Source organism: Podarcis muralis, chromosome 4, assembly GCF_964188315.1.
Source record: "Podarcis muralis chromosome 4, rPodMur119.hap1.1, whole genome shotgun sequence".
NCBI classification, from domain to species: domain Eukaryota; kingdom Metazoa; phylum Chordata; class Lepidosauria; order Squamata; family Lacertidae; genus Podarcis; species Podarcis muralis.
Window position 1 is genome coordinate 80,576,665 of NC_135658.1, and position 25,941 is coordinate 80,602,605.

General features: G+C 42.9%; 1 protein-coding gene across 4 annotated transcripts in view; it reads left to right on the forward strand.

Moving 5' to 3' along the window:
* Window positions 1–25,941, forward strand: part of CARS2 (cysteinyl-tRNA synthetase 2, mitochondrial) — a 42,961-nt gene that overhangs the window by 3,687 nt on the left and 13,333 nt on the right. For 2 of the 4 annotated variants that reach the window (XR_013392672.1, XM_077927673.1), the window contains exons 4-14: window positions 1,474–1,545; window positions 1,781–1,886; window positions 2,658–2,741; window positions 3,388–3,517; window positions 5,992–6,125; window positions 10,004–10,068; window positions 13,537–13,603; window positions 13,958–14,096; window positions 18,150–18,273; window positions 22,648–22,746; window positions 24,154–24,414. Coding sequence is in view for 2 of the 4 variants with exons in the window: in XM_077927673.1 (XP_077783799.1) it covers window positions 1,474–1,545; window positions 1,781–1,886; window positions 2,658–2,741; window positions 3,388–3,517; window positions 5,992–6,125; window positions 10,004–10,068; window positions 13,537–13,603; window positions 13,958–14,096; window positions 18,150–18,273; window positions 22,648–22,746; window positions 24,154–24,414 (1,281 nt within the window). In the remaining 2 variants the exon portion in view is untranslated. Of the gene's footprint in view, window positions 1–1,473; window positions 1,546–1,780; window positions 1,887–2,657; window positions 2,742–3,387; window positions 3,518–5,991; window positions 6,126–10,003; window positions 10,069–13,536; window positions 13,604–13,957; window positions 14,097–18,149; window positions 18,274–22,647; window positions 22,747–24,153; window positions 24,415–25,581; window positions 25,715–25,941 lie in introns of all 4 variants that reach the window. The other 2 variants (XR_013392673.1, XM_028728132.2) reach the window with 2 other exon arrangements.

Below are 25,941 nucleotides of genomic sequence, written 5' to 3' on the forward strand. Positions count from 1 at the left end.
GGTCCTGTTAGATAGGGATGATGGGAGTTGTAGTCCCAAAACATCTGGACGGCCAAGTTTGGGGATGCCTGACCTAAACTTTCCTGGACTTCTTAATGTTTATTTTGTTTTGCACAATGCTTGTTTTTTCTTTGTGCTATACAGTTTTGTGTTCTTACCACATTTTAAGGAACTTTTATTGGTGGTAGTGATTGTCATTTTTTTATAGCTTTTGTGTAAACCACCTAGAGATTTATATGCATATGTATAGAGAGAGTGTGTGTACTGTGGTATACTTTTAAAATTAATAAATAATAACCAGGATTCCCACTTAACAAGGACTGGAAATCATTATCACATTTTAAAGCTTCTCTTCCGGTTATCTGTCACAATTCTGCCCAGATGCCCCAGTGCCATCAAATGCTAACCTACCTAAATGCAGTTAAACCAGTTCTATCCTTAATTTTTTCTGTTTCCTCCTCTGCCCAATTTTCTGTCCTAACATTTGGCATAATATATTGGCATTGAGCAGCTCAGTTTTTGTATGCTGGGAATTTCTGAAATATTTAAATGTAGTAACTTGAGTTGTTGATGTATGGTGCCTCTTGTACCATAAGGGGGGGTCCACCAAGCTTTCGTCTATACTGTACTTAACATTTTTACTTGTCGCTCATAGTTCCTTCTTTCCCACCAGCTCTGAAGGGGAAGATCCAAAGTCCTGAAAAATACTTTTTAAAACATAAGCAAAAAATAATAATCCCAGGCTGCTTCCTGCATGATCCCAAATCAGCCTTCTCCAACTTGGTGTTTGTGCTGGTTGGAGTTGATGGGGAGTTGCGGTCAGAAACATATAGAAAGCACCATGCTGGGAAAGACTGTCCCAAACAATCTGGGATCCTGTGGGCAGAATAATGATGTCACATAGACAATACGATTTGGTTTTGTGGTGGTTCACCCTCTCAGCTGACTTTCTGGTGATGCTAGGGAGCTAAAACCAAGGGAATTCCTTCAAAATGATAAACACTTGCTTTAGTAGGCCTCAGCCCCAAACAGTAATCAAAACAAGTGGGTGCGCTGTGGGGGGAGGGAATATCTCTCCATTACCAGTCCAGTTTGGCCCGTTTTGAACTGTATCTTCTTTTATCTCAATGAAATGAGAAATACTATTAAGTATTTCAAGGAATTTCCCTGAACATTTGGGGTTTTTGTTGTTGTCAGGGCTCCGGAGAGCTGTCACCTGTCATTCCTGTTTGACTGTGAAATAGGGTATTTTTAATTCCGTGTTTGAAATTGAAGCTACCTTTAGATTAAGGATGTCCCTCCCTCCCCTCAAAAAAGATCAGTTCCCTTCTCCCTTGATATGTAAGATTGTTGTGCTCTTCGGGCTAGCAGTTAATGTGGCTTATTGGTTTTATCTTGGATTTCTTTTCTCTCCTTCAGTTCGCTATTAACTAACAGATCAAACAGATTTACCTGTGCGCTCCTTTCTTACAGATGGGCATATCACCAGTGTCTCTTGCTCATTTTTATGAGGAGGACTTCAAGCAAGACATGGATGCTTTAAAGGTACAGATATTTCCTCTAATATGGAAGACATATTTTATTTGTTGGAAAAGATGCCTGGGCAGCGGTGGACCTCTTCCTTGGTCTGTTGAGCTAATTGCCTATGTCTCCCCAACTTCGTTGATGTTTCCTGCGAAGTTGGTGTTCTTTTTGTTATTCTATTGACCAGGTAACACTTAAACTTGCTGCTGATAGTCCACATTTATTAAAAAGCTGATGCCTTTTTTAAAATTTTCAGGTTCTACCTCCTACAATATATATGAGAGTGACTGAAAATATTCCTCAGATCATTTCTTTTATACAACAGATCATTGCTAGTGGGCATGGTTATGCAACATCGAAAGGTAAATCTTCTGAACAATGCAATTGCATGTTAATTAGTGTAGAAAACATTTTTTGGTGTCTGTTTTTTTCATGTTGCCTTGATTACATTTTGTCCAGCTGCTGAATAGCAAATACAGAGTTAATGTAACTATTAACTTTGAGCCATTGTGGCCTAGTAGTTAAGAGTGGCAGCCGAGGACCTGTGAGAGCAGGGTTCAAATCCCCACTCAGCCAGGAAGTTCATTGAGTGACCTTGGGCCAGTCTACTTTGCCAGATGATTCCACATGCAGCCTGCTTGGTCTATGTGATCAGCATAGGGGTACCATCTCCTCATGGTTGCTGACACTGTTCAGTACCCTGTGTGGTGGTGTGCTGGGTGCATAAATATTGAATGTGTAAATCAGGGTTTCCCAAACTTGGGTTTCCAGATGATTTTGGACTACAACACCCATCCTCCCTAGCTAGCAGGATCATTGGTCAGGGATGATGGGGATTGTAGTCCAAAAACAGCTGGAGAGAGACCCAAGTTTGGGAAACCCAGGTGTAGAGTTTCCCCTTAATCCAAGGGTAGTCAACAGGGTGTCCTCCATCTATTGTTGCACTCCAACTCTCATCAGCTCCAGCCTGCTGGAGCCTTCAGGGATGATGAGAATTGTAGTCCAACAACTTCTGTAGAGCACTACATTGGCTACCCTTAAATTGGCTAGGCCTTAAATCAGCTACGCCTTTAAATCAGTAGGCCTAATCGCTTCCATCTTTGTAATAAGACCAAACTGTTTATTTCCGACAGGTAATGTTTATTTTGATGTCCGTTCTAGGGGAGACAGATATGGAAAGCTAACGCAGGTTTACCCTGACACCCAAGAGGAACCAGGTAAGTTAACAAAAGCTGTGTTGGCTTCTGCATGAATTACGGAGGCTTTGTATGTATTCTATGCAAAAAGTATATAATACATAGAAAGGAGGCTAGTAGCCCTGTTTTAACTTGGTTCTGTGTAAGCCAGGGGTGCTAAGCTGTAGAACATGGGCTGCATCTGGCTCCTAAAGGGTCTTTTGTGGGAGCCCCCCAGTTTTAAATTTAATTTGTACAGGTTATTTCTAACTGCTTCCATAAGTACATCACTGTGGTGCTCTGGACAACCCCTGCACCCATGTTTGTCCATTTTTATTAAAAACAAAAACTGACAGCTCCCACAGAGATGCCCTCTTAGTGGTGCAGCCATAAAACTTCTAGCCCATTTGCAAAGTTAAGCAGGGTCCAGTATGGTTTCAAATTGGATGGAGGACCATGTGTTGACATTCCTTGCATTGCAGGGGGTTGAACTTGACGTCCCTTGAGTTCTCTTCCAACTCCTACAATTCTATGATTCTGATTCCCCTGCTGTGATTTTGTGATGTTCCCCTCAGGTGACCCCGTATGAAGCTGTCCAGATTACTTACAGAATACAGCAGAGATCTCTTTTACACACTTAACTCATTCCCAGCATATTTGTTAATGCGTCACCCCTTGTTATTGGCAGCCGACAGCGATAAGCGTAACGTGAAGGATTTCGCTCTTTGGAAGGCAGCCAAACCTCAAGAGACATCCTGGGTTTCTCCCTGGGGGAATGGAAGGCCTGGCTGGCACATTGAGTGTTCAACGATATCAAGGTCAGCCAGTCTGGACTTCTTCATCTTTGTTTCTTTATGAGCATGCATTAGAAAGCGATTGACATGTGAATCACGGAGGGTTTCTGTTGAAAACAGTTTTATTTTTTAATAAGTGACAATTGCAGTAATGGCAATTGCAGTTTGGGGGAGAAAGCAAATAATGAAATCACATTTTAAGGACAGCTCTTCTGAGTGGAAGGGCTGCAAACTGAAGGCAGTGACATCTGTTGCCTTTGTAGCCCACATCTTGCGCTTGCTATGATGCGCCATGGCAAGTCAGGAGGGCACACCAATACGAGAGATGCAGTGATCATACAGGGGAGCCAAGCTGGTGATTCCTAAACTGCAGTTTACAGTGTTATTTTAGGCAGCCTGCAAAGCCAGAGTAGAAACAGAGAGAGGAGCTGGCAGACTTGTGGCTTCCTGCAAGCATCTGGTTAGCCCCTGTGAGGGCAGGATACTGAACTATCCTGAGCCATTGGCCTGATCCAGGAGGTTCTTGTTACTTTGACTTATCTGGAGTTTATGGCAGTAAATGTCGAACAAAATGGCAACTCCTACGGTCTGTGCATCTGTACTTGGAACACACAAGGTGACATCATTTTTAGGTGACAGGTAGGCAAATGTCTTAGGGACGCGGGTGGCGCTGTGGGTAAAACCTCAGCGCCTAGGACTTGCCGATCGCATGGTCGGCGGTTCGAATCCCCGCGGCGGGGTGAGCTCCCGTCTTTCGGTTCCAGCTCCTGCCCACCTAGCAGTTCGAAAGCACCCTTAAAAGTGCAAATAGATAAATAGGTACCGCTTTATAGCGGGAAGGTAAACAGCGTTCCGTGTGCTGTGCTGGCTCGCCAGATGCAGCTTTGTCACGCTGGCCACGTGACCCGGAAGTGTCTGCGGACAGCGCTGGCTCTCAGCCTATAGAGTGAGATGAGCGCACAACCCTAGAGTCTGTCAAGACTGGCCCGTACGGGCAGGGGTACCTTTACCTTTACCTTTAGGCAAATGTCTTAGGGGTCTAGGACAAGTCTTTGTAGACCTAGCAGTGCTTCCCTCTTCTCCACTTCATGCTGTCTGTTCAGTTCAGCTGGATTGGGGCCCCCAAAGCACTTCAACTCAGAAGCCATTTCAAAAACAGCCTCTAATGTAGTTCATGGAAAACAAGGGACCAGAACAAGTAGTCCTCAACAAGCAAAGTTTTAAGAAGCATTTGGCTAAATATATTTTCTTTACTGAGAACAGATTGTAAACCGCTTAGTCAATAAAATATCTATAAGCAATATAAAATAATGATCAGTATCATTGTCGTTGGCCTCGGTCTGTCTTGAGAGACAATGGAGATAGGTAGTATTTGACAATCTGGAAGCTGGACTAAGGCTGCAGTTCCTCTGCTGTCTCAGTTAAACTCTTTGCGGCTGAGATTACAGTGTTTAATAAGGGTAAGGCCACTTCCATCTAGAGGTAAATGGAAGTATTGCAGCATTCAAGTAAGTGGCTCAATTTAATGCCATCCCTTTACAGTGGTACCTCAGGTTAAGTACTTAATTCGTTCTTAACCTGAAACTGTTCTAAACCTGAAGCACCACTTTAGCTAATGGGGCCTGCTGCGCCGCCGGAGCACGATTTCTGTTCTCATCCTGAAGCAAAGTTCTTAACCTGAAGCACTATTTCTGGGTTAGCGGAGTCTGTAACCTGAAGCGTATGTAACCTGAAGCTTATGTAACCCGAGGTAGCACTGTATATGTGTGCAAGGGAGCAGAGAACAGGCACCTCATACTGTATTGAACTCCAAACACTTTGTTAACGGAGCTCAGTTTGCTGGTTAATTTGGCAATAATGAATGACATCCAGAACTATCGTGCTGCAAGTTGCTTCTGCTTCTGCCTTATTGAAACACTTGTGTATAATTGCTGCTGGTTGCAACTGTGGTTGCCTTGTTCAAACATTACATTTGCTGATGCATACCAGGGATGCATGGGACTTCTTGCATAGGAGGAAAAACTCACTGCACATACTGTCCCTCTGTTGCTCTTATTCTGCAAAAAACACCACGGCCAATTGAAATCAATCTTAGAATCCTGGAAAAACACACTTTGCAAGGTGCTCCTCTTAAACTGGCTTTGCTTTGTAATGTTTTAAAAAATCTTTCTGCTTATTTGGAGTGAGATCAGAACAGATTGGTAAAGTGCCATTATTGATCTGCTCCTGTGGATTGAACACAAATACAGTGCTATTTTCCAGCGCTTCTGAAAAAAATAAATCAAAGAATATGTCACACACACACACTTCATTTGGCTAATAGAAAACCTATATATAGATGATTCCTTCTATGATAAACTTAAGCTGATGCAGTGGTTTGAATAAATTCCAGAGTTGGCTCCCAATTCTTCTCTTTACTGATCTGTAACAGGAATGTATTTCTCTGTCTTTTTTCTCCTCCCTCCCAAACTCCCACTCATTGATTGCTTTTGTTGTAGTCTGGTGTTTGGAGGACATTTGGATATCCACACTGGTGGAATCGATCTTGCATTTCCTCATCACGAAAACGAAATTGCTCAATGTGAAGTTTATCATCAGTGTGAACAATGGGGAAATTATTTTCTACACTCTGGTAAGTGCTTAAATAAACCCTTTTTTTTTTTTTTTTGCTTTTGACGTCCCTAGCATTCCATTTCATTCAGTTACGCCGTTCTGGACAAAATCAAGTTTTTAAAGGTAACATTTAATGAACATAATTATCACATGTCATAACTTAATTTTGATGCTGTTTATCTGTTCTTCTGTTACCTCTCAATGCATGACAAACACAGTTTGCTTATTGAGACTACAGAAGTTGCTTGTGTATTGCACTACTGTGTGTAAGTTTATGCTGGGTTTTTCTGAATGAGTCAGCGCAATATTTTGGAGCCTCTCCAAGCCATCTTCCTACTAGGGTTCAACCGTGGCAGCATAGAAGTGGCCTGTGCAATTGGATTGACTCACAGTCTGAGCTCAGTACAAACATGAACTTGGATCCTGTGATCTGTGAATAAGGATATTAATTTTGTTTATTAGTTGCAACATAAGGAGTCACCAAACTTCCAAAATTTTAAGATCATAAGGCAAATCAGAAGAACAATTTGTTTATGTTACATTTAAAGGCATACAATAACCCATAGAACAGACCCAATAAAACAGCAGCAGATCTTCAGCAGCAAAGTAATATCAAGAAATAGCGAAATCAACATCAGCCACCAGCTGCCTGGGAAAAGAGAGAAGTTAACGATGGCACTATGTGGACTTCACTGGGGAGAGGATTCCGCTATCGGGGAGCTGCAGCAAAAGACCCTTTCAAAGGCACTCTTGAACCTCCCTCTATAGCCCCATTAATGCCTCTTTGAAGTTGGAGGACCCAAGTGAACAGTGTGGGATAGGATGTGAGCTGTTGGTGGTTGTGGGAACTTACCCAAAATCTTGAAGAGGAACCTTGTATGAATGGAGCTACAAGTTCCTCTGCCTGATTTTGGGTCACCTTTTCAGTGCTGCCCCCTATGCTCTTTCCCACATTGCTCAGGAAAGTTCCCCAACCCTCTGGATAGCCCTTTTGGGAACTGTGGTTGGTGGGGAGAAGAAAGCGGACAAGTCCTCTTAGGTGGACTTCTTTCCATTCGTGGTTTTCAAGATGGAAGCCGTTGTGCCCTCCTGTGTGAAGCTCTCCTCCTAGAAGTGTTCTTTAGCAGTCTTTGGGTGGGGCACATGACATTTGATTTGGCCCTCTGAGGGGAGTGGAAGGGAGAGAGGGAGCATGATGTCTTCTGTAAGGGGAATTGCATATCCCTGTCCTTGTTCATGTGGATGTTACCAGATCAGGGCCCAAGGTGCCTTTGTCCTACCACAAATGTTAGGAAGGAGCATTCTGGGATATTTTCACATCACATAGTTTTGCTCATAAAATGTGCGCATGAATTGACGAGAGTAAGGCAAGCCCTTCTGAAAAAGAGTTGCCTCACGTGTGTCTGTTTTTATTTGCAAATGTATCCTAGGCATTGGTTTATTTTAAGCCTGTTGATGCTGCTTTAGATTTAGCTGCTTTTAAGTATCTCAGTACTACCTTTTCTCTTAACAGTATGAAACAAATAAATACCCAAATGGTGAAATTTCAACAAGCAGTCAGCCTGGTTCAAACCATTTTTACTCTTTTTGCAGAGTTGAGTCATGATTTCTGATTAATGGTTTTCCCTGTTCCTGTAATATATATACAGTGGTACCTCGAGTTACAAAGGCCTCAGGTTACAAACGCGTCAGGCTACAAATTCCACTAACCTGGAAGAGTTACCTTGAGTTGAGAACTTGGCTCCAGGATAAGAACAGAAATTGTGTCCCGGCGGTGCAGTGGCAGCAAGAGGCCCCATTAGCGAAAGCACGCCTCTAGTTAAGAACAGTTTCAGGTTAAGAACAGACCTCTGGAATGAATTAAGTTCATAACTAGAGGTACCACTGTATATATATTTAGGATGCAACAGCCTACTTAATATTGTAAATCAAAATGCTGAAAGATACTGAATTTTTCTACTAGAGATATTCACTCCATTATGTTTAAGACTTTGCTTTTAAAAATTACTTTCTTACATGTGCACGCTTCAAATGATGTAGAGTGCTATTTTGGTGTTCAGATTACCTGTAGCTGATTAATTTACTTATCTTTACCTTTCAGTGGCACTATTGTGAAAGCATGTTGCATTCATTAACTGATTTCTTCCTCTTCTTCTTCTTCCCATAGCTTAATGTGAATTATTCATAGGCAATTATTATTGAGTTTCAGAAAATAACTTGTCAGTGTTCCTTAACAGATTGTAGAGTTTGGGCAAGCTCATTAATGGGACTCTATTCAAGACTGCTTGCCTCTCTTGAAATATTTGTAGGAGGAGCTGATGGAGAAAATGCACAACTCTCTCTCTCTCTCTCTCTCTCTCTCTCTCTCTCTTGTGTGTGTGTGTTTAACAGCACAATGGTGCACAACAAAACCTAAGAAGCACTTCACACAATACATGTTTCTAGCACACTTCTATGTAGAAATTGTGTGAAAGCCGTGTGCAGATAGTCACAGACGATGCCCGCACACATGTTGTGATGCTTTGGTCATTCGCGACTTCCTGCCACATACAGGTCCCAGTGGAGTCATGCCGTGCGGTTGTTGCAAAGTATTGTCCATGGATAAGGTTCCTTCTGTTTCTGCCTTTTCTCAGAAAAGAATGAGGTAAAATCGTCCTTGGAAGCCATCTTGGGCTTGAAAGTGGCACTTTGCTTATATTATATGATTGATTTGTTTAAGCAGCTTATATGCCACTTGGTTACAATAGTCCCTACACGGTATACAGAAAATACAATACAGAATATTGGGACGCGGGTGGCGCTGTGGGTAAAACCACAGTGCCTAGGACTTGCCGATCGTATGGTCGGCGGTTCGAATCCCCGCGGCGGGGTGCGCTCCCGTCTTTCGGTTCCAGCTCCTGCCCACCTAGCAGTTCGAAAGCACCCTTAAAAGTGCAAATAGATAAATAGGTACCGCTTTCTAGCGGGAAGGTAAACGGCGTTCCGTGTGCTTCGCTGGTGCTGGCTCGCCAGAGCAGCGATGTCACACTGGCCACATGACCCGGAAGTGTCTGTGGACGGTGCCGGCTCCCGGCCTCTAGAGCGAGATGAGCCCACAACCCTAGAGTCTGTCAAGACTGGCCCGTACAGGCAGGGGTACCTTTACCTTTATACCACTTGGTTACAATAGTCCCTACACGGTATACAGAAAATACAATACAGAAAAGGTAAAAATTGGTTAAAACTATTAAATCAAGCTTAAGTTACAATGCCTGCTGGATTAAAAGTCTTCGGTAGGTTTTGGGGTCAGGGGTAGGTGGACTGTGTTACCTCAACTGGAAGGGGGTTCCATAAAATTGGGCCCAGTTTTATGAATGCTCCATGTATAGCAAATGAAACAAAGCCCATATGTCTCAGCCCATTTGCTCCTGTTGGGATTGGGCCCTGGGATTGTTCCTTAATTTTTTAGTTGAAGAATTTCCTGGGGGTGGGCGATTTTGATCTGTGGTGCTGCAAATTAAAGGGCTAGTTGTGTTTGGGAATATTTTAGTTACTGTAATAGGGAATGAAAAAGAAAATATTGGCCTTTCCTCCTAGCACTGAGTAATGGTAATAGGCTTGCTTAGTTGAAATTTACACCCTGCTTGCTTCAATGTCTGGAAAACCCTACATTAATATGCAACCTAAAGCAGTTACAAGGCACATGACTAAATCAGTTACAGAAATAGCAGCACTGTTTTTAATATTTTAAAAATTCTTGTTCCTTAATATAGAACAACAAACTGAGTGAAATAGACTCTAGTCTACTGTTTTCTAGCTCCTGCCATTCTGAAAAATAATTTAACCTTGTTTTTGTCTTTTTTTAAAAAAACTCTGCTCAGAAAATAAAGCAAAGTCATCTTGCTTTTGTCGTTCCAGGACACCTGCATGTTAAAGGGAGTGAGAAAATGTCAAAATCATTGAAAAACTACATTACCATTAAGGTATTGTAAACTGGCGCACGCTTCCATTTAACTTGAATCCTCTGAACAGTTTCTACCACCGGGAATGTGTTTTTTGGTGTGTGTTTTAAAATCAAGTTCCTCTCAGTGGATTTGGCCTGTGCAGGAAGAAGCTTGAAGAAGAAGCTCTTAAGATCAGAGGGTGTGATGGAGGAATGCTTGAGGCCTGGCCCAGCTCATATTCGAGATTACCTGTGCCACCCTGGGCATGTCTACTTGGGCACAAGTCCTATAGCGTTCAAGATGACTTGGTCCCAGGCAAGTGTATTTAGGATTGCAGGCTCAGTGCAGAAGAGCATTGCCATCTTCTAACTAGGGCTGGGCCATATCTGGTTTTCATCATCATGATATATCACCAGCTAAGCATCGTGATAGGGGACGCGGGTGGCGCTGTGGGTTAAACCACAGAGCCTAGGACTTGCTGATCAGAAGGTCGGCGGTTCGAATCCCCGCAACGGGGTGAGCTCCTGTTGCTTGGTCCCTGCTCCTGCCAACCTAGCAGTTCAAAAGCACATCAAAGTGCAAGTAGATAAATAGGGACCGCTCCAGCGGGAAGGTAAACGGCGTTTCCGTGCACTGCTCTGGTTCGCCAGAAGCGGCTTAGTCATCCTGGCCATATGACCCGGAAGCTGTCTGCGGACAAACGCCGGCTCCCTCGGCCTATAGAGCGAGATGAGCGCCACAACCCCAGAGTCGGTCACGACTGGACCTAATGGTTAGGGGTCCCTTTACTTTTAAGCATCGTGATATTAGGATGTCTGAAATAAGGATGGAGTTATGTAGAGACATTGGCTGGCTTCACAGTTTTCCCCGGATTGTGAATTTTGCATAGCGCGCACGCACACACACACACACACACACACAGACACACACACTCAAAATATTGCCAAGTCAAAAATTATGAAAACAGTATCATGATATGAAATTCAAAACGGCTTTGGACGATATATCAATATATCACCCAGCTCTACTTCTGACTCTGCACTTGCTTTAGCTTCATTGGTTCATGAGAGGGACGCAGGTGGCATTGTGGTCTAAACCACTGAGCCTCTTGAGCTTGCCGATCAGATGGTCGGCGGTTCGAATCCCAGTGATGGAGTGAGCTCCCCTTGCTCTGTCCCAGCTCCTGCCAACCTTGCAGTTCGAAAACACAGGAAGGTAAACAGTGTTTCCATGCGCTCTGGTTTCCATCACGGTGTTCCATTGCGCCAGAAGCGGTTTAGTCATGCTGGCCACATGATCTGGAAAGGTGTCTACGGACGAGCGCCGGCTCCCTCGGCCTAAAAGCAAGATTAGTGCCACAACCCCATAGTCGCCTTTGACTGGACTTAACTGTCCAGGGGTCCTTTACCTTTACTTTGGTTCATGAATTTACGTCTAAACAGAGATGACGGAGGATTAAACAGGTATCAAAGAGAACATGGCTCTGTATATCTATTGTAGTTGTACTGCACTCATCCTCCAAGGTATCCTTGGGGACCTTGAGGTTATTCTACAGTATCCATGATTCTTCACACCACATCAAAACGTTCCGTTTAACAGGCATCTTAAAATGCAGTGTTACTTGTGAGGATCATTGGGCTCTAGTTGTTGGACTAGAACATCGTTTCTGACCATGGGATTCTGGGCCTGGTGGGAGTTGAGTCTAACAACATTTATATCCAGCTCTTGCTCAGAGGAGGCCATCGTTTTCCCTTGCAACAACTTTGAGGTACAGTGTAGCGCCATCCAGTGCAGTGAGTCCAGCTGTGTTCAGGTTAGCAGTCCAAGGCTGCAAGCGTACCTGGCAGTAAGCTTCACTAAACTTAACAGGCCTGCTGTCTTGAGTAAACAAGCGGAAGGAAGTGTAAAGCAGAGGTGGGGAAATGCATAGTTTTCCAGATGTAGTTAGACTTCAGCTCCTTCCGCCTCAGCCAGCGTGGCCCAAGGCTAGCATCTTGTCCACCATGCTAGCTTTAAAAATGCCTGCATGTTGTTGGGAAGAGGACATCGTGATAAATTCTTTGGAACACAAAGGTGACATTTTGTTTGCCTGTGGATTTTTTTGTATGTCCTTCACAAATCAGTTGTATATTGTAACTGGGGGAATCTTTTGGATGGGCTAGTTGGCATAGTAATTGATGGGTAATTTTTCTTCACTCATCTTAAAGAAAAAAATAAACTCCTGAAGGTGAGTTTCAGTCCACTGACCCAGACTTCCTCTTGTTTATTCATGAGAAAACTCTCGTGTGGAAAAATCCCCCCTGAAAATCTGCAGCATTGACTGCTTTCCTTTTGTCTTCCTTCACATTTAGGAATGAACAGATTCTAAAGGACTAGTCAGGCGTCGTTTCACCCTCTTTCTGGACTCAAGTTGAATAGTGTCTGTCAAGCTGTGCTTGTTCTTTTGAGTCTTCCTTCCTGATACTCTCACCCCGAGTTTAGTTTAAGTTGCTAACAGTTAACAGTATATTATATTGTTCTGTGTCCTGCGCGGAAGACAGGATATTGTCTAATATAGAGCGGTGAGAGTATCTGCATTTCTTACACCTAGGAAGCCAAACTCAGATATTTCACTCAGACTGTAAAATGAGGCAGATACATGTCATGTGTTTAGATACACACACAAAATTCACTTTATTCTGAACCTGCTCTTTGTGTTTTTGTAAAATTTGGGTTACATTTTTAATTTTGTGAAATACTAATAGGTACTAGGAGGAAGTTTAGCAGGCAGTAACTAGGAGGTACATAGCCAGAAGGAAGTGACTGTAGTTCATGCAGGTGCCTAAATTCCATCCCCGGACATGGGGCCCATTTGCAGCCCTCCATTTCTGTGCATTCTGACATTTCTGCAGCATTGAGAACTAGAAGCTTGTTTTTTTCACTTTAAATGAAAACTAGAAGCTTGGGTTTTTCCACTTTAAATGAAAACTCAAAATTCCTTGTCAGATTCTGCCGCAATCAGTGCTCATGGAAGCAGGGATTGCTATCTGCCTTGATATAATCCTCTTTATGAGGTATATAATAGCAGAGGGTCAGGAGCTTTGAGGTGTGTGGAAGGACTTGGGATTGTGTTTGTTACCGAAGGTCTTCCTGTTGTAAACTGGAAGGTCTGTCCCAAACTTGCAATCCTAGCCCTGTACGCAAAAAATTAATTCATGTGAGTATTGAAAGCTGGATGATGATGATTTCCTTTCTATCACACCTTTCCTCAAAGTTGCTCAAGGTGGCCTGCCTCCTCCCCATTTTATCCTCACAACCCTGCAAAGTAGGTCAGCCTGAGACGCTGTGGTCTTCTAAGTCCTAGCCCAACACTCTGACCACTGCATGCAATCTGGGATTTGGCAGCGTGTGGATTCTGTCATGGAGACTATTTTCCATGACTGGTGATGTCCTTTATGGCCTACTTATAACTGTTGGTTATAAGGAGAGCTAGAGCTTAATTTGTATTTCTTTTTCACTTGTCTTTAGGATTTCCTGAAGAAGTTCTCACCTGATCAGTTTAGGATGTTTTGCTTACGGAGTGGATACAGATCAGGTAAGGAAAACAACTTTGAGTAGAGATGGACTATCCATAAAGTCATAATTAGGTGTATGCTTTGTGTGCACATTTATAAGGCATAATTTTTGGGTTAGGGACTTTTTTTGGAGAGTGCTATGATTTTGGGGGGTGAGGGGTTTTTTTGTCTGTACTCTTGAACGTCAAATCAATTTTCAGATGTAGCCCTGTGTTGGCTGGTGGTAGGAAGAGTGAGGGGGCCGTTAAATCCATTCCCACACCTGAGCCACGCGAGATTAATAGCTTTTAATAGTACAATAACCATTGTTCTCTGTTTATCTAATAATGCTGATGCTTTGACAGAACAACATAAAGCTGAATTTATTTTCCTAGCTGTTGAATACAGTGATGACAGCATGAATGATGCAAAGAACATTCTTCAGACAATCTGTTCTTTTGTGAGCAGTACACATGCCTACATGAAAGGACAACTTTTGTGTGAAGCCGTTAGAGAAGATCTACTGTGGGAGAGGTGAGTGTGAAGGCCTGTTGTGTTGTGTGTTATTGGCCTGGTATGTGATAAAATCCTGAGAAGTTACCACTTCAGCTGGCACGCACCAAGCGCCTTTATATGCTTTCCCTATAAACAAAGTGAGAAAATAATCCCTGCAAGTAAAAATGACAAGCACATCAGAGAAAGAGGTTTTAACTCATCCTGTTAGGGTTTTTTTGCTTCCAGAGTACAGTATTGTTTTTTCCTCATGGCTAGGTGTATATTTTGACCCCTTCTATTTTGTAGTTTAGCCTTCCTTGAGTTGTCTTTGCTTTGATTAATTAGCATACCCTGTTCACTTTTTTCTTTTAATAGTTTTAAAGAGAGTCCAGGCACAACGCAAGGCTGTCGCATATCTTTTCTATTGATTGATTATATGGTCATGAATCAAAATCTATTCAGTTGTATTAGTGAAAAGAGCCATATTCTCTGAACACCAGCTTCTGACGCTTCGTAATTTCTTTTCCAATAACACATAAATCTTTCCTATTCCTCAAGAAACAGATTTATAGATCTTCCTTTCCCGAGTTTAATACCGTATATTATCTTCAATAATGCTAATGTCTTCCAAATTTTAATGAATTGGATGCTAGGAATTGCATTTCTACTCTGGCCACTTGCAGTAGCCATGTTTGTGGAGATTAGGAGTATCAACCAAGCTTCGTTCTCAGTTTTGGTGGGATCCAATGATACAGCCGCAGGTATGGCTGTCTTTATAGAGATATATATATATAGAGAGAGAGAGAGAGAGTTAGAGTTTTCATTTTTCTACATATCAATTTTTTTAAAAAAATTAAACTTTGAAACATCCAATGACTTCCCTTCTTCTCCTTCCATTGAATTTATTTTAATGCCGCCAGCATTTTGAGCTGTGTACAGTTATTTTCCATATATTCAATAAATATTTTCCACTCTTCTCTAAATATACGTTCTTCTTGCTCTCTTACTCTGTGGGTTAAACCTGCAAGTTCTGCATATTCTAACATCTTAAGTTGCCAGTCCTCTTTACAAGGGACCTCACTCACTTTCCATTTCTGGGCCAGCAAAACACGGGCCGCTGTTGTTGCATACATAAATAAACTTTTCCGGGACCTGGGAATTTGTGTCTGCATTATTCCCAACAAAAAGGACACTAGTTTTTTTGGGAAGGTAAATTTAAACATTTTTTTCAGCTCATTATAATTCAGGCATAGGCAAACTTGGTGCTCCAGATGTTTGAGGCTACAGTTCCCATCATCCCTGATCACTGGTCCTGTTAGCTAGGGATGATGGGAGTTGTAGTTCCAAAACTTCTGGAGGGCCGAGTTTCCCTATGCCTGTTATAATTCTTTGCCCATTATTACTGCACTTCACTTTTCTGCATGTCCACCACACATGGAAAAAGATTCCTTCTACTTTACATTTCCAACACATAGCTGATTCTGCTTTATACATCTTAGCCAACCTACTGGGAGTTAGGTACCATCTATGGATTATTTTTAAATAGTTCTCTTTCAGAGAATAACATGCAGGAAATTTCAGATCACTTTTCCAAAGTTTCTCCCAGAGGTTTAGGTCTATATTGTGTCAAAATCTATTGCCCAGTGCGTCATTGATGCTGTAACTAGCTTGTCATTTGTTTTCCATTCTAATAAGAAATTAGACATTTTAGACAAATGTTTATCCTTATTTTGTAACCATTCTTTTTCAAATTGTGAGCTTTGGTCTGAAAACCAAAAAAAAAATTCTACCTTAAACGTATCATATATCTGGTGGTATTGTAACCAATCCGTAACATGGCTTCTTAACTTCTCCATAGGTTTCAGTCTGGGTTCTGCAAAGATCAGCAATTCCCATTGTCTATCCATATTAATTCTCTAAATTGTAATTGCTCCGATGGGTGATTACCATAAAGGTGTGTTTTTCTTTCCAGCAGATTTTTATATTTCTCCCAGACTCTCTACAAATTCTTCCTGAGAATGTGGTTCATAAAACTCTTACAGATTTTAGCTTCCCCATACCAAAGACATGCATGCTGGCTGAATTCCTAAGAGGAATAATGAGCCCAGTGACTGCGGCTCGACCGCCGGGACGGCCCTCCTAATGGAACTTAGTGGGCCCGTTGGGAGCTTGCTTTGGTCACTGCAGGACCCTGTAATGTCCTGGCCGTCCCCAGGACTTTCTTTGGGGTGCTTGTTGCCTCTGAGCTACCCCAAAACTCACAAAAGCAGCCACCGGGTTGCTGCGTTAGCGGCACCGGCTGCCTTTTCCCCTCGCAGCAAACCGGAAGTCCAGGAATGGCTGTCTTAAAATGACTAGAATGTTAGTGTACCTATAAACCTATACATTCACAAAGATCACCCACATATTAATGCCAACGTTCTCCACTCAAAGAATGCAGTAAAAGCGTAACAATGATTAGTAGAAGGGAGTTTGTTCAAGGGGGCTTCCCCAGTCTTTTCATAGGGCATCCGTTACGTGGCAGAATATTGCCCAGCAAGCCCCTGCCATTGGTTGGTGACAGCTGTAGCCATTCGGATTTTTCTTCCCTGTTGATGCACACTCTTGGTATAGAAATGGCAGATTTCAGGGCCACCACTAGGCGTGATGGCTGCAGAAACGTTTTCAGAACCTTTATCTGTCCTTTTTTAATAATAATAATAATAATAATAATAATAATAATAATAATAATAATAATAATTTTTTTAATTAAGTACAAATTAGAAAACATACATATTTACAACAAAAGGAAATACAAAAGGAAAAGAAAATACATATAACCAGGAAAAGAAATTAGAGAATACTTTGTCTCTTTTCATATTTCCAGTTATTTATACCTCTATAAAATGCTATTCACAATAAAGGAGTGAAATGAAAGATAAGATATCAGAAAAAAGAACAAAGAAAAAATAACGAAGTAAAAGAAAAAGATCATAGGTGAAAAGTAGATAAGTATTCACGACACATAGTTTCCCATCTATATTTATATTCAATTGTATAATTTCATCCTGTCCTTATCTACCTTAAATAAAGTTTTTTTTTTTTTAAGACTTCCACTGTTTGCCTCACACGTTTTTAATAATCCGTTCGTCAGATCCTCTGTTCTTCATATTTTCCCTTTGGATTTCCTTAATGTCTCACTTTGTATTTTTTATATTATGCACAAGATTATTCTAAACACTACCAGATTTTTGTAGTCAAGCCCTGGTTTTGTAAAGAATCATTTAAGTACTCCCATTGCTTCATAACCATAGTTTTGGATTTTCTCCTTATTATATCCGTCAGTTTTGCTAGTTCCAGAACCTTTATCTGTCCTAAACGCAGGTACAGTGTGCCTGGAAGATGGGCTGCAGAGAGGTAACAGGCAGCAGGAAGTCTTGTAATCTCCCATTCATTTGTCCCTTTTGTTACAGTGGTGCCCCGCAAGACGAATGCCTCGCAAGACGAAAAACCTGCTAGACGAAAGGGTTTTCTGTTTTTTGATGCGCTTCGCAAGACGATTTTCCCTATGGGCTTGCTTCGCAAGACGGAAACGTCTTGCTAGTCTTGCGATTTTTTTCGCTCCCACCCCCTTTTTCTAAGCCGCTAAGCCGCTAATAGCCTTTTAGCCGCTAAGCCGCTAAGCCTTTAATAGCCGCTAAACCGCTAATAGCCTTTTAGCCGCTAAGCCTTTAATAGCCGCTAAACCGCTAATAGCGCTAAGCCGCTAATAGGGTTGCTTCGCAAGACGAAAAAACCGCTAGACGAAGAGACTCGCGGAACGGATTATTTTCGTCTTGCGAGGCACCACTGTATAAGATATGTATCCGTCCTCCTTTAATAGTGATTTACCAAATGCCACTTGATCCAGCTTGTGTGAAGCACTTTTGCTCCCCATGGAAAAGTTAGAGCAGGAACTTAGCTGCCTCCTGATTAAATTGTTGGTCAAACTACTTAACCTGGGATACGTCCTGCTAAAAGTGCATTTTAACTAGCCGGTCGGTTTATGTCTGGGGCTTTTCTAAAAAACAACAACACTTCCGTTGTCTTAATTTCCCCCCCTCCTTCTCCAAGGCTAGCCAACACCAAAGCAGCGGTGAAGTCTGCGTGTGCCGATGACTTTGACACCCCCAGGGCTATTGGTGCAATTATGGACCTCATTCACCATGGCAACAGGCAGCTGAAGGCCGTCACTAAGGTAACCTGTTAAGAGACGAAGATCAGAAACCGACCATTGTCTAAACAGTTCTGTGCTGACGGGTTGGTTTTATCATTTTCCTGGGCGAAACTTGCAAGGAAAAATAAAGATAAATGATTCCCTCCCCCACTCTCTGCCACATCCCAAGACAGGCATTTATACAAACTGCATTTCTAGGATCAGAAACCTCTTTTGCCGTGTTTTAGAGCACAAAAAGTTTTATTTCCTTCTTGCTACTTGGTATTCTTAGGCAGCTGAAGAACTTTTACACGAGCCTTTTTTCTTCACTAGTCACACCATTTAGTTATGTATTTACAGTTGTACCTTGGTTTTCGAACAGCTTAGTTCCCAAACATTTTGGATCCCAAACTTCCGGAACGGATTCCGTTTGACTTCCAGGGTATGACTGTATTTATATGAGAAAGAGAGAGCGCGCGACACGGAGGAGTACCCAGGTGATCTTTCGTAGAAACTTTTGTTTTCCTGAGCTTATTCTGTTCTTTCCCCTTTTCTTGCCCAAATGTTGGCTTGTTGCAAATTTAAAAGAAAAATAGCTTCCAGCACAGTTGTAGTGGTAGAGATTTTCAGGTGTGAACTGACTGGCACCAGGGCTTTTTTCCACCTGGAACTCGCCGGAACTCATTTCTGGCACCTCTCAGGTGGGCGCCATTTCCATTATAAGAGAACAAGGCAGGTATTCATGGTGAGTCCCGGCACCTCTTTTTCTAGAAAAAGAGTACTGGTGGTAGCGTGACGGACATAGCATCCAGGTGGAGCAGAGTGATCCTGAACTTGGAAGTCAGAGTTGTCCTCACCCCTAGGGGTACGACTTGCTCCTGTTGGTCGCTAGTGGTGGACTTCGCTGCAGGAGAACCAGGAGGAGTCTGGCTCCAAGCCACCATAGACAGCTCTTCCCTGTTGGTTTGCTTACAGACAGAGCAACACGTTGCTATTATATGGGGGCAAGATGATGAGGTACAGTGGCCGCTGTTAGTATGGCACTTGGATTATATTTACCAAAAAAAAAAAAGTTTTCCTCCAGAATGGCATGTAATTGCCAGAGAGGCTGTAGGAAGATCGGGGATTTATGTATTGTGTTGGGAAGGCAAACTTGAACAGGCAGAAGTGCTGCCCTGCTTGTGCAGAGCATTTTGGGGCCTAATCAAGGAATAAATTACGAGCAAATGTTTTTTGGTCGGTCCACTTTTAAGCCTATTTTCATGCAAATTAATGTCTAGAATTGGTGAGTTATTAAATGGCACCAGCTTTCAGGGAGTGTTGAATACTCTGCCCAAGGCAAAATGTTGAAGTGTGTGTGTGTGTGTGTGTGTGTGTGTGTGTGTGTGTGTGTGTGTTTTGGGAGAAACTGCCTGCTTTCTATTTGCTTGGTACCCTTCTCATTTTGAGTCTAATGGGTAACGTTCTAAATGGCCACTACTTCTGGAGCACTGAACTCTTTACAGTGTTACCTTGGGTTACAGCTGCTTCAGGTTACAGACTCCGCTAACCCAGAAATACTACCTCGGGTTAAGAACTTTGCTTCAAGATGAGAACAGAAATCGTGCAGCGGTGGCACGGCGGCAGCAGGAGGCCCCATTAGCTAAAGTGGTGCTTCAGGTTAAGAACAGTTTCAGGTTAAGAACGGACCTCCAGAACGAATTAAGTACATAACCCGAGGTACCACTGTAGTTCCATGCTTACTGTTTTTAAAGTGCCTTTTCTGTAAGCCACTTTAGTGAGCCATCTGATTGCATTAGTAAAGTTTTATCTACGTACAGCACACAAACACACACACGGTTAACTGTTAACAAAAGAACACAGTGTTTAGTTTTGGTTTTTTTAAGTATTGAATCTTGGCAGTATAGATTCTAGCTCAGTGAATATCTGCATGCAATCCATCATCTGTGACATTATTATTATTTCCTAATGTTTTGCCCCCTGTTAAATTGATTTCTTGGAATTATGATCTTCACTAAGGCGAAGTTGCTTCCCTCCAAATCTTGATTTGCCCGAGATCTGTTATGTAACCAAAGCTGTATCGTAAAACTCTCTACAGATATTTTATCCTCCCCACTCACCACACAAGCATTGAAAATACAAAAATCCTTCACTATGGTTAGCCAGGCTTTGCAATGAGAAAAGCTGGCCTCTGTAACCTGTATAAATTGTGCAAATGGTGTACAAACTAGTGTTTTGACTGCTCAAGATGACAGACAACTAAAGCTGGGAAGCCCTGTTTGTCTGCTGAACGAAATAGGAGTCTTCAAATGCTCTTGAATTTCTGTGGTTTCAATAGGTATGGCTTTCACACAGTTTTGTGCATGGCCTTTGCAGCAGTGAAAGCTAGAAATGTGTGTGGAGCACTTAAATGGAGAGCTGAGATTGGCAAAGCTAGATGTTGAACCCAGTGTTAGTGCCGTTGCACAGAACTGCAGAATCAAAATAATAATAATATATTTTTATTTATACCCTGCCCTCCCCAGCCAGAGCTGGGCTCAGGGTGGCTAACACCAGTAAAATTACAATAAAAACATAATGGGGGGACACACACACAAAAAAACCCCCCACCAATTTATTAAAATACGGATTAAAATACAATTTAAAATGCAGCCTCATTTTAATGGCAGCCCATAGATCAAAACCATAAGGGGAGGGAAACATAAGGGTCAGACTGAGTCCAAACCAAAGGCCAGGCGGAACAGCTCTGTCTTGCAGGCCCTGTGGAAAGATGTCAAGTCCCGCAGGGCCCTAGTCTCTTGTGACAGAGCATTCCACCATGTCGGGGCCAGTACTGAAAAGGCCCTGGCCCTAGTTGAGACCAATCTAAGCACCTTTCGACTTGGAACCTCCAAAATTTTGTGATTTGTGGACCTTAAGGTCCTCCGCGGGGCATACCAGGAGAGGTGGCCAGATCAGGTGAGGCCAGATCACTGTGGCCAGATCAGGCGAGAAAGGTAAAGGACCAACTGCTTGATATGGCGGAGATGGAAAAATAATATGGTGGTGGAAAACATTTTTTGGGACGGGTCAAAAGCTACATTCCCTTAAGGATAGTCAGTTAGAGGAGCAAAGGTCAGTGATGAGGGACACAATTCTTTTCTGTCTTCTCACTTGTTTTCTCGCCGTCCAGTGTGCCAGACAAGAGAAAGAACGGATCACTCTTGCTAAATCTCTGCACTGATCACTTGCAAGGGGCTTTCTCCCTTGGTTCTTCCATGTGCTGGCTTCCCTCTGGGCTCCCCATGCCTCCACTGCAGAATAATGGAACGCAGTCAGTCCTGTTTATAATATACACACACGCACAGTCTGATAATGTAGCTTTCTTTGTTAATGACAACCATGACCTCATAATTTGGCAAAAGATGTAGATGTAAAATACTGGATGGAATCATAGTACAGTTGGAAGGGGCTATCAGAGTCCCGGTATGCCCCACGGAGAGCCTCAAGGTCCATAAATAACAACACCCTAGTGGTCCCAGGCCCTAAGGAAGTTAAGATTAGTTTCAACCAGAGCCAGGGCCTTTTCAGCTCTGGCTCCGGCCTGGTGGAACGCTCTGCCTCATGAGACCAGGGCCCTGCAGGATCTGATTTCTTTCCGCAGGGCCTCTTAAGACAGAGTTGTTCCGCCTGGCCTTTGGCTTGGAGCCAATTTGATTCCCTCCCCCTCTTTCTTTTTTCCTTTCCTTCTCCTCCTGCGATGAGGCTACATTTTAATATTTTAATGTTTCATTCTTTTAATGTTGTATTTTAATGTTGTTTTTAAGTTGTAATCATTCAACTTGTTTTTATTATTGCTTGTAAGCCGCTCTGAGCCCGGCCTTGGCTGGGGAGGGTGGGGTATAAATAAAAATTATTATTATTATTATTATTATTATTATTATTATTATTATTATTATGTCCAACCTGCTACAATGCAGGAATTTTTCTCCTAACTTGGACCTTGAACCCACAACCCTGAGATTGAGAGTCTCATGCTCAACTGCCTGAGCTTATCCTATCAGTTTATCCAAGAAGCCTTGGAAGGTATTTATTTCTGAGCTTTTCCTAGATAATGTACATTAAAAAAATCTCGTAGCAAGAGTTGCAGGAGGGAGAGTGGCTTCAAGGAAATGCCTTGCTGTCCCGAACTTTGCCCCTAGGCCTTACAAGTGCGGCCCGGCTTACATACCAGCGGCATTTTGTTTTCCTAAAATATTCTTCTTCTGCTCTATGGCTAGTTGCTGCGGTTAAGAAGTCTTCGCTCTTGGAAAGGAGGAGGTTTAGGCAATCTAGCAGATAAATAGATTCCCGCAGAGTATTGTTCGCTTTCATCTTTTGTCCGTGTGCGGAGAAATGTTATCGTTACATCAGCTCTTTTGTGTGTTTTGAAATCAGGAAAGTGGATCGCCTACGAGCGCTGTTGTGTTTGGAGCCATTCTCTCCTACATCATGGAATTCCTTCACACAACTGGGATCACCCTTGCGGAGAGACAGGTAGGAAAGCACCCCACTTACCTGAAAGTAAGCCCCATCGAATTCAAGAGGACTCCGAGGAGCTGTAGTTAGGTGTTGTAGGGTCACAAAACCAGGCTTCCGACAAACTGTGTGCCTGGTCCCTTGTCCTTCCAAAAAAAACATGTTTCCAGGTGCTTCCATCTTTATGTACATACTAACACAGGGCAGTCCCTAGGTGATTTAGAGTCAAGTTTGTAGTTGTTTTTAACTTCTTTTTTTAAAATCAAAATTAAAATTGTCCTCCTACTATCTGGATTGATACAGTTCCAAAGCACCGTGTTAGTCTTTGGCTTAGAAACCAAAAATAAGGCTGAAAATGAGAAACACTAAATAGGATGTATTTTCCTTTTCTGAAATTCCTGATAACGATCTCTTAATGTATTCATTTTAGTTGTGATGTAAGAGTGTTGACGAGCACCTGGTGTCCATTTGGTTTTAGTTACTGCAATGTGATTGTGCTTTGTTTTACTTTACTTTACTTGGCTATGTGTATTGTTTTTTTTTGGAGCAGGAAGTAAAAACATTTATTTAAATAAAATCAAACCATTAAAAACATTCATTTAAATAAAATCATCACTACCTATCAGGACCAGTGGTCAGGGATTATGGGAATTATAGTCAGAGAACAGCAGGAAACCAAAGTTGGGGAAACCCTGGTTTATGGGGTGAAATACACACCCGTATAGGGATGCGGGTGGCGCTGTGGGTTAAACCACTGAGCCTAGGACTTGCCGATCAGAAGGTCGACGGTTCGAATCCCCGTGACGGGGTGACCTCCCGTTGCTCTGTCCCTGTTACTGCCAACCTAGCAGTTCGAAAGCACGTCAAAGTGCAAGTAGATAAATAGGTACCGCTCTGGCGGGAAGGTAAACGGCGTTTCCGTGCACTGCTCTGGTTCACCAGAAAGCGGCTTAGTCATGCTGGCCACATGTCCCGGAAGCTGTACGCCGGCTCCCTCGGCCAATAAAGCGAGATGAGCGCTGCAACCCGAGTCAGTCACGACTGGACCTAATGGTCAGGGGTCCCTTTACCTTTACACACCCGTACAAATCACCTGTCATCCTGTCTTAGATGCAAGTTCTGCACTAGGTGCTTTCCTTCTAGGATTTTTTGCTACATTTGAAGAGGGCCTTCACTGTTTTGTTTTACTTTTTAACAAGAGATATATACCCCTTAATCGAGAGTAATATTATTTGTTTAGAAATGGCAATCAAAACAGGCATAATACAGCCCATTTTGCATCTTACTTAAAAACTTATTTTTAATGTATGCAGATAAATTACATGTCTGGGTATTCCTGGTGCCGTTCTGGACATGCCGCACATAGCTGGCTTCCTGTGTAAGTGTGTTGCATGTTGGGATTGAATTCGGGTTTTTGATTTACAGGTAGCTCCAGAAAACGAACATTCAGCCATGCTCTCCAACGTGATAGACGAACTGGTGAGCTTCCGAACCAAAGTGCGCAGTTTTGCCCTTGCTGCTCCCGAGGCTGCGGGGGGCGTGTCCGCAGATGGCGCCCCTCTGTCGAAAGAAGCCCGGCTGCAAAAGAAAACCGAAAGGCAGCAACAGTTGAAGGACCGAGCGCCCCTCTTGCAAGCGTGTGACAGCCTGCGTCGAGATCTAGCCATGTACGGCATCGACATAAAGGTTCGCCTCTTTCTCTGCCCAAATCCTCCTGGCTGAACATTTCTGGCATATCTCCTCTGTGGGTTGTTTTAGGAATAGGGATTTATTGTGATCTTTTCTCCCTCCTTCCCACTCCCCCCGGAACAGGCAGCTTTCCCCCTCGCACCCTAAATGGTTAAAACACAGTAGGAGCAACAGTAGATTTAAACCTGAATGGTCGTCACGTTTGGCTGAAGCCAGCAAGTCCTTATTACTGCCCTGTGTAGCTGCCTTTGCAGTTCTCAGTGGAAACAACTGTTGAGCATTGAAGAGCCCCTTTTGTTCTATAGAGCCCTTGGGAAATTTTTAAAATATTCAAGCACTCCTGTAGTTGCATTGTGAAGGCAGAGGAGTGGTGCTGGCTTTGGGAAAAAGTGCTCCACAAAGTTTACTTGCCCCATAGGTACTAGCTGTGTGCCATGCAAGGGGTATGTTGGGGGTGGGGGTTTGTAGATTTTAGAAGAGTGAATAAATGTGCAAAAGTGCTCTGTTCTTATGCATACTATTTGGATCCGAGAAGCCCTTTTTATTATGAGTAAGTTGGGTTTCTGCGAGGCAGCTGTGATGATGGCAAAAGCAACCTGGGTTGCAATCCAGCGAAAGCAGACTGGGGGCCAAAAGTCCCGTTGAAAACTTTGTGTACTTGGTCCAATCTTATGTGTGGACTTGCTCATGCCGTGCTGAGGGTACAAACCAGGCGTAAAACAGGAAGAGGATTGTTGTAGCAAGGTCCTCCTGGTTTCACAACCGAGGAGGAGGACCCAAAAACCGAATGCTGGTTTAGGTTTATTCCTGTTAGTCAGTGCTGTGACAGCAGGTGTCTCTTATCACCACTGCCTCAGAAAAGCTCAAGCCATTTCAGTAAAATAATCTTGGTCCTGTATAACTGAAGGAGCGTCTCCACCCCCATTGTTCAGCCTGGACACTGAGATCCAGCACGAGGGCCTTCTGGCGGTTCCCTCACTGTGAAAAGTGAAGGTACAAGGAATCAGGCAGAGGGCCTTCTTGGTAGGTGCACCCTCCCTGTGGAACGCCCTCCCATTAGAAGTCAAGGAGCTGAGTAACTATATAACCTTTAACAGACATCTGAAAACAGCCCTGTATAGGGAAGCTTTTTAAGGTTTAATGTTTTGTTATGTTTTTATATAGGTTGGAAGCTGCCCAGAGTGACTGGGGCCACCCAGTCAGATGGGCAGGGTACTACTACTACTACTACTACTAACTGCTAGCAAGGCAACATTCTGCTGATTTATGGCACAATCCTATATATTATTACTCATGGGTAAGTCCCATTGTGTTCACTGGGACTTACTCCCAGGAAAGTGTACATAGGATTGCAGCCGTCATCAGGGAAGCATCTTAGAAACATGAATTGTGACTGCTATTCCATTATCGCAGATGAAGTGAGCCTGTGAAAAGATGGCGGTGAGCCTAGAGCAGGGTGAGGGGACCTGTGGCTCTGCAGATGTTTGCTGGACTGCAGCTCCCATCACTCCGACCCATTTGCCA